This window comes from Malaclemys terrapin, chromosome 6, assembly GCF_027887155.1.
Source record: "Malaclemys terrapin pileata isolate rMalTer1 chromosome 6, rMalTer1.hap1, whole genome shotgun sequence".
Taxonomy (NCBI): Eukaryota; Metazoa; Chordata; order Testudines; family Emydidae; genus Malaclemys; species Malaclemys terrapin.
Genome location: NC_071510.1, coordinates 21,768,139 through 21,783,714, shown reverse-complemented (window position 1 = coordinate 21,783,714; position 15,576 = coordinate 21,768,139). Strand labels below are relative to the sequence as shown.

The 15,576-nt window shown below is 39.6% G+C and overlaps 1 protein-coding gene across 10 annotated transcripts in view; it reads right to left on the bottom strand.

Moving 5' to 3' along the window:
- Nucleotides 1-945: 945 nt before the first annotated feature.
- Nucleotides 946-15,576, bottom strand: part of ELAVL2 (ELAV like RNA binding protein 2) — a 143,301-nt gene continuing 128,670 nt past the window's right edge. For 6 of the 10 annotated variants that reach the window (XM_054033242.1, XM_054033246.1, XM_054033250.1 and 3 more), the window contains 4 exons: nucleotides 10,397-10,550; nucleotides 7,426-7,651; nucleotides 1,875-1,913; nucleotides 946-1,381 (listed from right to left, as the gene is read on the bottom strand). In XM_054033242.1, coding sequence (XP_053889217.1) covers nucleotides 1,051-1,381; nucleotides 1,875-1,913; nucleotides 7,426-7,651; nucleotides 10,397-10,550 — 750 coding nt within the window. In that variant the 3' untranslated portion in view covers nucleotides 946-1,050. Of the gene's footprint in view, nucleotides 1,382-1,874; nucleotides 1,914-6,139; nucleotides 6,240-7,425; nucleotides 7,652-10,396; nucleotides 10,551-15,576 lie in introns of those variants that run through there. The other 4 variants (XM_054033245.1, XM_054033248.1, XM_054033249.1 and 1 more) reach the window with 3 other exon arrangements.

The following is a 15,576-nucleotide window of genomic DNA, read 5'->3' as shown; positions in this document are numbered from 1 at the left end:
TCTATCTGAAGGGAATTCTTTAGGAAGAACAGATTTTTTTTTCCCCCATCTCTTGGTAATTTAAATTTCTTGCCTGCTCATATTTTTTTTAAATTTTCATTTGTTTCAAAATCACAAATTAATGTGAGCCACCTATCACATAATAACCAGGATGATCAGAGATTTCACTGATGATTACAAAAATGAAACCAACAGTGTTTCCCATTGATTCTACTTCTTAATACAAAGGTCTCAAAAGTATTTCTACATCATAAATCTTTCTAAATTTTCCCCCAACCATTGCAAATTTCCTGGTAAGTTTTAAAAGCTCACTAGGTGTCATATGAAGAGATTTCTCAAAGTATTCAAGTCAAAATATTTGTTCCAGGACCAGTAAAAAGTTTCTCCAAATTTTTCTTTTTTATAAAAATAGATGCTTTTTTTAAACCCACATCAAAGAGGCTCTTATCTCTTTGGCAAGGTACTGCTTTACGAAAAGTTCTCCAGTATTCTTACAATAAGCTTTTATTATAATGTACCCCCCATCCCCAACCCAAATCATAATTACAAAATAAATACTGTTTATAACTTTATAAATAAAATGTAAACTTCAAAATACTTTTCTTGAACAGACAAAACAGCAATGCATTAAATGTAAATTAAACACAAAGCTAATCAGGAAAACACAACATAAAACAACCAAGTTAGGGATTACAACACAAAGCCTCAATATTAACTCACAGGTTCAAGGCAGTTATGTAAAAAGAAAAGAAACTTCTTCCCTTAGCTGAAACATTTTAAAAGGTCCACCTTCTTCAAAGAAGGCAATAGAATGCATTGTGACAGGTAAAAACCCTGTACCTCTTGTCCATATTCAAACATAAAAGATATTTAAGAAGTTTTAATTCAAATACTAGCAATAAAAAAATCTCACATATTCTTAGGATGCTAAGTAGTCATTTTATCCCCATTTCAACACTGACTTACAAAGACATTGACTAATGTATAAAGTTTCTCTGAACTTGCCTTTGTTGTATAGTTTTCATCTATAAATGGATTGAGGAGAACTCATTAGGCTTTGTGCGTTTTGTTTGTTTTAAAGGAGACCTGCAAGACTCTGTCCCCAAGACGGTATCCATTCAGGCTGGCTATTGCCATGGCTGCCTCATCGTAGTTGGTCATAGTCACAAATCCAAAACCTTTGCACTTGTTTGTGTTAAAGTCACGGATGACCTTCACGTTGGTTACTGCTCCGAAGGGTCCAAACATTTGCCACAAAATGCTCTCGTCTGCATCAGGTGCCAAATTGTACACAAAAATGCACCATCCTGTTCCTGCATGTCCAGGGATATTAATTCCGGCCAAACTGGTCATTCCATCAATGGTCATTGGTGAAAACCTACTAAACAATGTGGGAAACAAAGAATCAAGAATAAGAATAAAAGAGGGGCTTTATACAGTCAGTTCCCCCCAAAGCTATTTTTTTAAGCAGACTATTTACAGTTTGCATGAACATTCCAACCAATTTAAATTTAACATTGTAAATTACATTCAAAGTGTACAGAGATTATGCACAATGCTGAATGGCACTACACAAGTGAGGAACAGTGTCTGGCTAGAAGAAATAAACATTTAAAAAAAGAAAAACCATGCCAAAAACTTGAGGATTAATGATAAAAAACTCAAGAGGAATTCCATGGAATAGATACAAGAGGTTTTCCCTTTAGTGAACGATGGACTGAAATGAAAACAGTTTCAGTTGAACATCTCGACATGCAAAAGGAACCCAACATAAACCTTAAGGGAAAAATGGTATTTACAATACTCCAAAATACTTTCTCTAAAAAACTAGTTTGTTGGAAAGTTATTATCAACCTAATATGATTCTTTATTACCTCTTTACTCCATAAGCCATATTGAGCAGATTGTCCAACCTGCAAAACATTTAGCAAAGTATTCAGTCTCTGGATTTTCTCCTATTCTTCTAAGGAAACTCAGTATATTATTGCCAGTTTCCTTGAACTGTATTCCACAGAATGTGTATGCGAAGTCTGAAAGCTGCTAAGAACTGTGACACCTTACCATACATGACGGGGTTACTGCACACATGCTCACATTTCCATCAGGTAGTCATGTGTGGAAACAAGTTTCCAGTCTCCAGATTAGTGTAAAAAGTTAAGCAGTCACCAGTGACCACAAGCTCACTGGAGTTCTCCAGAAAAATCAGCTTTCATACAAGATTCAGCTCTTATTGAGAGACACTGATACTATGTCGATGGGGAGCACAGACGTACCCAGATCAGTGTATATTTCTCTATTATTGACAGTTGTTAGGAGAAGACTTATCAAATGATAGAAATAAAAAACATGAGAATATAGAACAATTTTAATTCCACTGTTCTTGTCTTACTGAAAATTTATTTCCAGCGTAGTAAGGCAGACTTGCTATTAGCTTTACAATTTTTCCCCAGAACTTGTTAAGCAGCGGTGTTAATGCCTTCTTGCCCAGCTGCAAATCTTTTGATAAGAGGAATGCAACAAATGCGAGGATGCCAGAGCATCCTTGAAGATTTAAAACTTATGAATTAACATCTAACCATGTGTTTCTCAAACAGTGAGGCTCCATGGAGAGACTCCAACTTCCTTCTGGGAAAACTCATGCATGCCAAGGGGGAAAAAAAAACCTAGAACATTCCCTCTTACTTTACTGTTTAGGACTCTACAAAATATGAATTGCTTGTACATTCAGTAAAAAGGGAGTGGTTTATTTTATGCTGAGAGAGATGTTAAAAATCAGCCAAACAAGGGGGGGAAAAAAAAAGTTTTCCAGTTCACGTTAGGACATCCACCCACAGTGCACTCTTTTTAATAAGACAACCAAAAGATATGCTTATATTGGGAAGTGCCTGAATAATGCTTATACCTCAAGCAGAAAGGCAATATAATGTTTTGTATCAACATCTCATTGAACACCTATTTAAAGGGAGGATGAAGATAGGGAACTACCCTCAAAGGGCAAAATGGGATTTCCCCTTCCAATGTACATTCAATAATTTTTCTCTGAGATGGTCAATGAGCACCATTTATGAAGGTGTTTTGTGATGGGATCATATCAAACAGAACATGGACTGAGATCACCAAAGCTTGTCATGTCATGCTATTGAACAGTCAAATTGCAACTTTTCAGTGTCTACTCACTTGAGTTGATTGAACCTGTAATGTAAACGTGAAATTTCAATTAATCTAGAGTCATTTATTCCTGACACAGGAGCTGCCTTAAGGAAAAATGGGAGTCCCAAAGAAACCTACCCCATGAGTGCTGTTCCTGAATAGTAAGAAATCTGAAATACTGTCATGTATGTTATATAGTTTTCTGAAAACTTTAGAAAAATCAGTATACTCCAAGCTTCTTCACTGCAATACATGGAGCTATGGTCTTCCTAGAATATATTAGTCAAACTACTTTTAAGAAAGATTATTACAGATGCAAAACTTTGTCCATTAAATTTTTTTTTTTGGTAATAAAACCAACTTAATACAGCAGTTGAAGAGCAACAGCAGGCATCTCCTAGTAGGTATTATAATGGGAAAGAAAAGGAGGCTCGTTGCTTGCTGTAACTCAAAGCTAAGCTCACAACTGAACAAATAAAACTAAATATTTTCTAACTATGAAGACTAGATCCAAGTTCCCTTCAAAATAATAAATTTCACTATTACGTCACCGCAGTTTGATTTCCTATTTCCAATTTTCAGTAACCCAGAAATTCTGATCAAACACTGCTATAATTTATATAGTTTTCTAAAGCACAAAATTAAATGAGTAGCATAATTAAAAAAATTATTTTAATTTCAAACAAAGCTACAGCCACTTCTGGCGAGGATAGGCTTTTTAACATGCAATATGATAGAGAGTTTGTTTTTTTTGCCCACCCAGTACTTACTCAAGAACCACTAGTCATGAAATAGCATTTTGTGATCGTGCTTGCTTTAATTTATGACTGGTACACCAGTAAAACCAAAGGACACCACAATTAAGTACTTTATATTTATTAGTGTCCCTTCCCCACTTATATTTCCTGTACAATACACTTCTCCCACCCTTTTATCGTACTGTGAAGTGTTTTAAAATGAACTTACAAAACAACCAAGCCAAGTTTTCCAAACCTGGGCACCTAAACAGTTTAAATTTCAGAAGCATTTGACACTCACCTCCTATGTATTTCTACTGAGAGCTGAAAGTGCTCAGCACATCTGAAACCCAGGCCAATTATTTGGGTGCCTTAAACTTAGGTACAAAAGTTTAAAACTGCTCTAAACCTTTAAAAAAAGTCAATATATTTAGGCAGAATTTTAAACTGATATTTAATGTTGATGGAATTTTTCTATGATAACTAAGTTAGAAACAAATTTAAGGTCAACCCTCAGTAGGCATCATCTCACTGAAGGAAAGAAATTTACCACATAAGGTCTGCTCTATGTTAAGATGTTGTATTGGTATAACTACATAGGCTAAAAACATCACATCTTTTAGCTAATATATTGTTATAATTGTGTTCATACTAGAGGGCTGTATTATTATATGCATGAATAACCAGTATAACGGTAGCTTATACCAGTGTAGCTTATTCTCCTTCCTGTGCAGGAATAAAGCCACACTGTTATAAGCACATTTATACCAGAATAACTGCATCTACTTGAGGGGGTTTGTACCAGTATAGCTACACAGCTGTAGTTACAGCAGTATTACTTGTTTGCGCAGACAAGGCCGTAGTAAGGCTTCATATGCACTGGTGAGCTTGACTTAAACTGAGTTACAGGCTCTGGATTCTACAGTGCTCCAGTGCACCAGACTGGAAATTCAGTGAGAGTTTCAGATTGTTTTTAAATTTAAAGGGACAAGATTTTCAAGAGTGATTTTGGATGCCTTGTTTTCTGGGTACTCAACACAACAGTTCAGAAGGGCCTGATAATATAATCAGTAGAACAGAATTTCCCTTGTGTTCTTCCATTTGAAAATTTAATTAAAGTTTATGTTGGCCATACATTTTCAGGATACCACCAAATTATTTATCAAAACCCATGTAACTGCACAGCAGAAGCTATTTGAGGGAAGTTTGAGAGATATTGGGGATTATGGAACCAACATATTAGCTAGATGTTTCTCGTGAAGTAATCAACAAATGAAATAGGAAGAGCTTATATACTACAATTATGTCTGCTATACAAGCCATAAGATATATAGAATGGATGTAAAATTATGACAGTTTGAAAGTTAACACCCTATTGACAAGACAGCATGTTCAGGAGGAATGAGACAGAAGGCCCAAATTCTAACCCTGCCTCTGCCATAGATTCACTGTGTGGCCTTTAGCCAGTAATTTCACTTTTCTGCCTCCCCTTCCCCACCTGTAAAAATGGGAAGACCATACTTATCCAGCTAACTCAGAGTTTGTGAGATTCAATTAGTTAGTGTCTATAGAGTGTTTTGAACACAAAATATTACAAACAATATTATACCTTATTGTTGGGTTTGATAGGAATTAATATTTCCCTCACAGCAATTGTTTCAGGCTGCTTTCAGACACAAGCAGACATCACTGCATCTGTTTGCACTCTTTCTGCAACCATATCAACTAGGAAGAGTATTTTATATTAAACCTGCAAAATTATGTTCCAGGATACCAGAACAGGATAAATTCCATAGCTGTGGAACACATGGGGTCCTTTAGGGAATAGTAATAGCTGGCATTTCCCTATTAGTCACATAACTAGATTAAAAGACTGGGACAGACACCATGATCACTATTCAAAAGCTAGCACTTACAGATACTACACCACTGGTATTCGAGATACCTCAGTTATAATGGCTATAATAAGAAAATAGACTTTTTAATGGAAACAGCTGTATCTAAAATAGGAGTGACTCGGGACTTTGATGGCCAATCTTACCAGAAGGTGCTGAATGCCACAACAGAGGCCTGACAGATAGGGTGACCAGATGTCCCGATTTTATAGGGACAGTCCCGATATTTGTGACTTTAACTTACATAGGTGCCTATTACTCCCACCCCGTCCCGATTTTTCACACTTGGTGTCTGGTCACTCTACTGACAGATGCCTTGACACCAAGAGTTATTTACCTCTGTTTTCAGGTCCGCAAAACAACTCCCCCATGATCTTACTTCAGTACAGTGCATTCTGGGATGTGTCGTCTTAGCAGTGCAATTTCCACTCCTGCAGTCAGCACTGGAGCAGGCAGTCTGCATATGGAAAAAGGGCAAGTCTATTTTTATTCAATATTCAGCGGTTTTCTGGAGCTTAATCTTTTTATACCCTAGTTAAGGAAATCCACTGAATACTGAATTAAACCAGTTACCCTTTCCCCTAAGACAGACTGCCTGGTCAGCACTGGAGCATTACTGGGCAGGGGGGCACTTCATGTCACCAGCACTGAATGCCAAGAGGTTGTGGAGCTGTATGACTGTAGTCGCTGGTGAGCTGCTTAGCAGAGATGTAAATAAACGTTTACCAAAAATGCCAAAAATGTGGTCTATGATGTTTGTTTGGGCATTCAGCCTTCTAGTGAGTGTGGCCAGCTTGCCGCTTTTGTAACTGTGTGCACACTTTTCAAGGAGATATCAGCTGATTCAATTTTTACTTAGAGAGAACAGACTGTTTTTACTGTATATTTAAGCTTTTCAATGTTTAATGCATTCTAGTCACACACCCCAGGAAAAAAAAGAAAAAGCAAAAATCACTGAAAGAAAAAGAAAAAGCCATCGGGTTTATGAATGTAGATAATACAGTATTTGTTTCACTCTCTTCTCACCATCTGTCCTTTTCGATACACTAAATATCACTGAGAAACATTTATGGCTGTAAACTCAAAAGCATGGGAAAAAAAGATGCACAAAAAAAATACACACCACACAAGATATGTGGCTACATTTTCAAAATGGAAGTGTAGGGTCAAACAAGGAGATATGGCATGCAGAATTTAGATCTCTTAACTAGAAACAAAAAAGTAAGTGAAAGGTAGTGTTTTGGCTGTGGCACACCATATGGCCAAGGAGGAAATTAAATTGTCTAAACCAACGTTAACTGAATTGACTTGCTTATGAAGTCAATAGTACTCTAAGAAATTAAAAGTAACTTTAAAAATCATGATTCTCTACTGATGCCGGCTTGGGGAAATAAATATCCTGGCTTAACATTAAATGTTGCTAATTAAATAGTTTACTAGATATTTAGACTCTGGTCTGGTTAGATGGCATTGCTTTCTAAAACAAATTGTTCCGCACCATACATTTGGAAGACTTTCAAAAATATGAAGTCTCTTATGAAGGGCGGGGATGGAGATTACTTCAGGAGGAAACTGAAATGGGTAGGCCCATGGGAATTTCAGAAGTCAATGGTTCAGCCATAAACGTAACGTATTTGACTTACCTAAAGCGTTGAGCCTGCTGAGCTAGAGGTCCTGGATACCTTCTGTTTGGAGACTGATACAGCTGGGAAAGGATGGCCTGATTGGTTTTTTGGCTTGGATTGTTAGCAAACTTTACGGTGATTGGCTCTGTGGCACCTGGAGGCTTCTGCCCATTCAAACCTTTGATAGCTTCTTCTGCCTCAATCCGCTTGTCAAATCGGATGAATCCTACACCTCTTGATACCCCTGCATAGAGTGAAAGAAGCACATGTTGATTCATTAATTCAGGAGACTTGTAGAATGCCCAACATTAGGAAGATTAAATGTAAGTTTACAGGTTACTATAAACAAGGAACTTCCAGCAGCAGAGATTCAGTTCTGGCAACTAGTACAAAATGTGACTTTTCTAATCCTATCAATTAGGAATACAACAGGCCACAAAGTACATCTGAGCCAGTTTGTATGCAAAGGAGATTGGGGAGGGGAAAGGGAATTCTAGCTGTGACAGGATTCAAGCAGTTGGGGTGGGGGGAGGAATTCTGAAATAATGTCAGCTGATTCCAGACCAGGGGTGGGAAAACTTTTTGGCCTGAGGGCCACATTGGGTTTCCAGAATTGTATGGAGGGCTGGTTAGGGGAGACTGTGCCTCCCCAAACAGCCAGGTGTGGCCCGGCCCCCAATCTAACCCCCCCCCCCGCTTCTCGCCCCCTGACAGCTCCCCTGGGACTCCTGCCCCATCCACCCCAACCCCCTGATCACCCCCAGAACCGCCGCCCCACCTAATCCCCTCCCCCGGGACTCCTGCCTCATCCGACCACCCAGGGGTGCACTGGAGAAAGGATGCCTACAATAATTGTGCCATGTTCAAGACTGAAGTACAGATTCTGGGTTGCAACAATGGGAATTTCTGCTGTTTTAATATTCAGTGTTCATGTTCCTATAAACCTGATGCATGATTTCAATACTTCACTGCACAGCATTTTATCTCCCCCAACAAAAGCCTATTTCCAGCTTTCCTTGTCTATAGATTATTTAAGATATATATTGTGGAAGGGAAGCGGCGAGATGGAAACATTTGGTGTGGGCAGGAAGCAAGGAGGGTACTAATAGTAAAAAGAAAAAAAAAAGAGGGAAGGTCTAAGGAGCACATTAAACCTCAAACAAATGGCTTAAAATGAATTTAGTTTACTTGGACAAATTAACGTGAATGGGGGGAAAACTGCAATTATTCATAGGTCTATTGCATTTATTTCATCAGTGAAAGGACAAGGAAAAGTTAGAAGTTTGCCCACAAGCTCTTTTTGAAATTTTTAAGGAAAAAAATATTCTATTAACAATGACAACTTAACATCAAAAAGGCAAGGAACAAGAGTAAGGAAGTTTAAAGAGCTGAATGTCACAGGCTCAACTTTGCATTTCTTATCTGTCAGTTTGTGTCACAACATTATTATTCAGATCATTTTGAATCTACCTGTTCCCTTTACCTTTAGAATAGTGTGAAAAAAATACTTAGAAGGCTGCACAATACTTCTCTAGGATGAAAAACAGTTCTTACATTAATTCGTATGAGAATGTGTATTTAGGGTCTTCTACCCACTGTATTTAGGGTGTACTACACACTATATATTTATACCTTTTACAAGTCTAGTCACCTGTTTGTTTTGGTACCAGATCATACATGCTATTTGCACATGAATACTCATGAGAAATGTAATGAGTATTTAGTGGATTGTTTTTAGGGCTTGGGACTGGGAAACTGCATTTTCTAATTCTGGCTCTACCACAAAATTGGTGTTTCACTTGGGCAGATTGCAACACGCAGTTTCTCCAGCTATAGAACACCTACATGCAATTGCTCACTAATCATCGATAAGTTTGCACACACTATTAGACATACAACAAACTAAATTTGGTGTTAGAACTTTGTTGAAAGCATGAGTTTACTTTTCTTTTATAGCTAACTTTATATCCTGTTTAGAGAACAAATTAGAAAGGTCAAAAAGGTTTCTTTCCCACAATTTTGTCAAACTACACTGACATTACAGTTGGAATTCCCATCCACTAAACTGACACTATGCGGGTCAATGGGATTAGAAAGGGAAAAAAAAAAAGACTTGAAAGGGTCGGGGAACGAAAGGGACTGAAAGGTTTTTGAGAGGAGAATCCGTCTCTGTGCCCCAGCCCTTTTGTACATTGTTTAAATACAGTCAGTGAAAACGTCTCCTTTATTTGATATTCTGTGCCAGCCTTTACAGAACAACTTTGGTGTAGGCAGAAGATGTACTGCTTCCGAAATTCAAGTCAGCCAGTTGAACGTTCAGGAGTACACAGAAAAATTACACACACTGTCCAACTCTGACTAGTAAAAAGATGCCATTGGACATTTTGTGCCATCCAGCCTGTATCGGAGGCACATGCTAAAAAAGTAACCTACCAGAGTTCCTAGTTTGCTTTTAGTCTGTGCTAGCACTGCTAAGGAGCTGATAAATTCTGTACTAAGGATCTCACAGTTCATATTTTTCTAAGTGCCCACAGTAGACGATGCAACCTTGAAAACAGTCTTAACAGCAATTACTAGTTTGGGTCTTGTGTAATCCTAGCCTGAGAGAACTAGCTGTGCATTACTGCATAAAATTTTGCTTTTTATAAAAAGATTGTTTATTAGCATTTTATAAGGAGCATAGGGACCATTTTCACGCAGCAGCTTGGAAATGAAGATTATAGCAGCTGTAAATTTATTACAAGCCATGAAACAGGCTTCAAACCTGCACCTTCAGGGTAGAAATGACTCAGGCTGGCTCACTACACTCCACAATCTATTTTTGTCCATGCATATTTATGAACAATTCCAGCAGAAAATTGTATTTTCTGGCCCACATATACCTTTGATATGTTCTGGAGGCAAGTCTGCTGCCTTGGAAGGCGGAATATTTCACAACCTGCCAGTCTGAGAAAGTGAAAGAGGCAGTGCAGAGCAGCTGCCTACTTACCAGTGACTTGGTCAACTAGAATACGAGAAGTAATAATGCGTCCATATTGAGAAAAGAGCTGCTCCAGTTCCTTCTGGGTCATTGTTTTTGGAAGTCCACTGACGTACAAATTTGCATCTCTGATAGAAGCTGAACTTGGTCGCGCATAGGAAACCTTGGGAAAGGGAGGGTAATTTATTTTATTTTTTTTTTAAAAAAACTACTCAGACCATGACTGAAATGGGACAAAAAAATTGCGCCTCCCACTTATTCAAATGACTACAAGGTAATTACAAAAATACTGCTCAGTGAGATAAAACTTATTTTCAAATGTTGCCTTGAGTGTCAAATAATCAAAAGAGCACCACAAGGCAAAGGAATAGGGTTTATTGAATACCCCAAGCCAGTTAAGTTGTAATTTAAAGCCATATTCCAGAGTAAAGGAGAAGAGTTGTGTGTGTGACTAGACACTTAAACCGGACGTTGGAATAAAAGTGCTCTTTTTACACTATTTTAGGCCCTTTGTTATAAGATTAAAACGGATAAATATCCTATCCATTTCTTTATCAGAAAAATCTGTTCTATTTTTATCCATTCAGTTCAATCTCCCTACACACTAAAAATGCAAGATTTAAAGTTGCTTTGAGATCAATGCCATAGATGCCTTAAGAAAGGCAATCCAACACATTGGCAGCTTTGCTACTCCAGTATTCAAGGTGTTGCCCTACTCCTCTTGCACATTTGTCTGACTCCCCCAAATAAAATACAATCATTCCTAAATGTCAGAACTAGATAAACAGGGCTAAAACTGCTAAATTTTATAACTCTACTTTTAAGAATAAGTAGCCAGGGTGGGCATATACCATACTAGTTTTTTTTGCACATTTTGAAACAATGCTAGGGTCACAAAACCAAATCCGACTGATAGTCTAAATTCTCCAGATTCTCTTGGACATCAGATATTGGGAAACTCTAGCCAGTTACTTTAAGGGCTACTCAAGACACCTACTACAATGGGGATAAACATTTCTGCCAAGGTTTTCAGGACTATGGCCTAAAATCAGGCTCCTAAATCCTTAAGCCCTTAAAGAAGCAGCCTGATTTCCTAACATGCTAAGAATCCAGCACTCCCATTGAAATCAACATAACTGAACTGTCACCTTTATTGCTAAAAAGCACATTAAAATCAAAAGTCTGTATAAACAGGGCACGAGGGGCAGAATGTATCATTTGGCACCTTTCCATTTAGAGTGGCTAGACAGGTTACATTTTATCAATCTGGATGATCATTTCCTCCCCCCCACCCGTTATTTGACATTTATCGAATCAAAAAAAAAACAAAACCTTTATTTCCATACAGCCCAGGATCTCTGTGACAAGACTGCAATCACAGATACTCATTAGGTATCATAAATCAACGATTTTTAAAGTGCCCACTAGGAGCTAGACTACAAGGGAGACTACGTAATACTACCAGCACCTCAGTCAACTGGAAGTAATAGTGTCATTTTGGCATATAGAAAGCAGTCACATTTTGCCAGCTACCTGGAACCAGCAGCAGTAAGCTTAACTTTTATTAAAATCAAAATAAAACATTTCACTGACACTTTGGTCAGTTACTATACCACCAAATGAAACAGTTTGTCCATTTGCATTGGTGAGGGCAAGCCTGCGAGCAGAAGTTTAAAAGCCGATTTTGTTAAATTGTAGAATTAGCTTTCCATTCTTGTCGCCCAATAACCTCCATAGTGATAAAAATCCCTATCGCAGTGGTTCTCAAACTTTTTTTCGCGGTCCACTTGAAAATTGCTGAGGATCTCGGCGGACCACTTAATGATCTTGCCAAATGTTTGTACCACTAGCTAAGTACTGTTAAGTGCTTTGGATAAAAGCGCTATATAAAAAAACTCCTTAATAATTAACTTTTTTTGTTCTACAAATAAAAGCACACAACTCATATTTTAGTATCAGTAGTCTACCTTTCGAATGTGATCGATGTGCCCTCTCCTCCCTGCTGCGGCAGTCCCCAAGCTGGGGCTGGGAAGGAGGGCTGTCTCTCCACGGCAACCGCAGCCCTGGAGGTGGGGAAAGTCACCTTTCTCTGGCCGCCGCAGCCCTGCATGTCCCAAATTCCCCCCACCCCCTCTTCTCACCCCACTGCCCCCTCCCACGTACCCCCTATTCCCCGCAAGGCCACCACTTACATGTGTGTCTTCTCCAGGCACCTAATTAGTGGAGCCACACCTGCATGGCTCTACTAATTAGGTGGGTCTCTATTTTCTCTTGTGCGGCTGCCCAGGCGTGCATCTTAGAGGGAACTATCCACGGACCACCAGAATGGAGCTCACGGATCACTGGTGGTCCATGGACCACAGTTTGAGAATCTCTGTCCTATCGTATGTCCATGTAGGACTACTTTCAGGCATCTCCTACTGCACCGAGTATTTATTGCTAGACATTTCACATGGGGAAAATGTCTAGAATGTCTGTAGTCCTGTAACCTGTGCTAGTAAGCTAATTGAATGGCATCAAGGCTACAGTAGTAAAGATCGATTACGATCATGTCACAGTATTAGGTAAGGTAAGTTATCCACGGCATAGGTAAAAATTTTACCAAACCAGTTTACAAACATTTTAAACTAGACCAACAAGAGCAGAGATGAGAAAAGGTAGGGTAACAGGCACTTCAAGCACAGGCTGTTCATTTCACACATTGCAGAATTCTCGTTTCTTAACAGCCTCACATACGGCAGATGAAAAATTTAAGACATTTCTATGGAAAGGCAAAATTTATTTCCTAGCTGTAATTCTGTTCCCCTCCTATTGATTCACTAAGCTGTACAAGAGTCCACTTTATCCGTTTTAGAGGAATGGAGGCATGTTTTTTATTTTGGGGTGAGAAGGACACGACTGAAGTACCGTATTTACTCAATCATAAGCCAGTTAGTTTATAAGCCAATCCCTACCCCCTAAAATGGATAAGTAAAAATGGAAATTTTTTATAACCCATTCAGAAGCCGACCCTATAATTCAGGCGTCAACAAACTATGGCTCCCGGGCCATTAAGATAAGCCACTGATGGTACAAGATGGTTTGTTTACCTCGAGCAGCCGCAGGCACGGAGGTAAACCTAAATAAACAAAATGTCCTAGCGCGCCAGCTGCTTAACTTGACTGGCTGGGACAGCAACTGGTCGGGAAATTTGTTTGGGAGTCAGGGGAGTAACCCATGACCACCCCCATGACCCCACCACTAGCCCTGGACCCCCAAACTCTCCCCATCCCATCCCTTCCCACCTTATCTGGGGAGGGCCAAGGGAGGAGGTCTCTGACCTGCCTGGAGCTGCTCCGGCAGGCTGGGCAGTGCGGCCGCAGCATGTTCCAGCAGGCTGGGCTGGGCGGTGCGGCCACAGCCTGCTCTGGGGAGGTAACACTGAGTGACCCAGGCATAAGCTACTGCAGGGCTGACTTCTGGAGGCTGCAGAGAGGACGGAAGAATAGCTCATAGGGGACTCTACTGTTTCAATAATCTCAGGCCAGCAGGCAGCCAGGCAGATGGACCCCAAAGGAGTCCGAGCAGGAGTCCAGTTTACAGCCAAGGAGTAGGGGATTGAGTTGTCTAAGCTGGCCAGCCTGTAGAAGAGCACAATAGCCAAAGCTCAGAGAAGTAGGGACAATGAATTGCTGAAGCTAGGTACAAGCTTCCTTTGCACGTATTTGGGGGGTGAGAAAGAGGTGATGGCCTGGAACACATAATGGGATCCAAGGCCCAGAGAGTGGGGACAGCACTGCAAAAACAAAAAATTGTGAGAAGCAAGTCACTGTTGTAAACAAACTGATGAATTTTACATCTATGAGAATTTTCAGCTGTGAATCCCAGCTCTAAGAACACATGGAGAGGGAGAATGGTAATGAAGGGCCTTTTGTGACTAATTCAGTCCCTTTGTGCTGAGGAGCACTCCTGGCCCTTTGAGTCAGTAATGGACTGACAAAAGGACCATTAGCTGTGTTGCCTTATTGTGACACTTCAGCCCCAATTTAATGTTTCTCCTTTGTCACTAAATGAGAGAATCCCATGCTAAACTAAACATCTACAATACTAGACATATACAGAGACGCTCTATCCAAAGTAGTGGCTCCATACCAAGTTTAAAATTACAGGTGAAAAACAAAGTTTTGCCTCTCGCCTGCATTGGATCCATTGCTCTAGACAGACACCAGCACTCACAGGAAGTAGCAAGCAGTGACACATCCATATACAATGTAGGGAAAGAGTAATAAAATAGTTTAACACAAGGTAAGTCACTACAAATAAAGGAAAGTGGTGACTGTAGGTCAGATATCTCCCACTGAGAGGTTTCTACAAACCATAATTAGCCCAACATTTATAAATATGCTGTTAAGTCTATTCAATTAGCTTTGAATTCCAGATATTTCTACATCTCTATAAATAGACATTTTTTGTTTATCTACTGCCTGATCCATGGAGAATGACAACTCAATTTTGTACTGCTTAAAAAAAAAAAAAATTATGTATTGAAGACCAGGCAGCACTTTTGCATGTACACTTAACAGAGCTGATATTTCTCCATCCAAGACACTGCCCAGTGCCCCAATGAGGGAGTTTGTACTCAGATTTGTTTGTAGGCTCTGGCGAAAAGCAGAATGGCATTATTGGTTCCAAAACAACAACAACAAAATCACTAATAGCAGCCTTAAGGCAATGGCCTCCCTGCTTGCGACCTCCATGGTAATCCTGGGAGGGGATAAAGCAACAGAGGGTCCTGTGGCACCTTTGAGACTAACAGAAGTATTGGGAGCATAAGCTTTCGTGGGTAAGAACCTCACTTCTTCAGATGCAAGGAGAGGGGATGCAACTTAACATCAGATGCTAAAACTGCCTTTGGCTGACACCCCTCTCTTCTCCCAACATCCTCAATTCACATTGTACCATTAGGAGGCAACTAAGCTGCTGGCTACAGCAGTAGGTAGGGGGAGGAAAGGGAGGAATAAACACTGGGTGAATAGAAAGGGGGATTTCTAATGCTAATGGCATCTGTTTCAAGCCTACACTTCATGCTTTCCAAGTGTGAGCGGAAAAAAAGAGAGGTAAACTAGTTTAATAGGAGAAAGGAATCCCATGCATACGGCTCAGAGAGAAGGAAGAGATCTGCTCTATGCCATGAAAGCAGACCCCAGGGA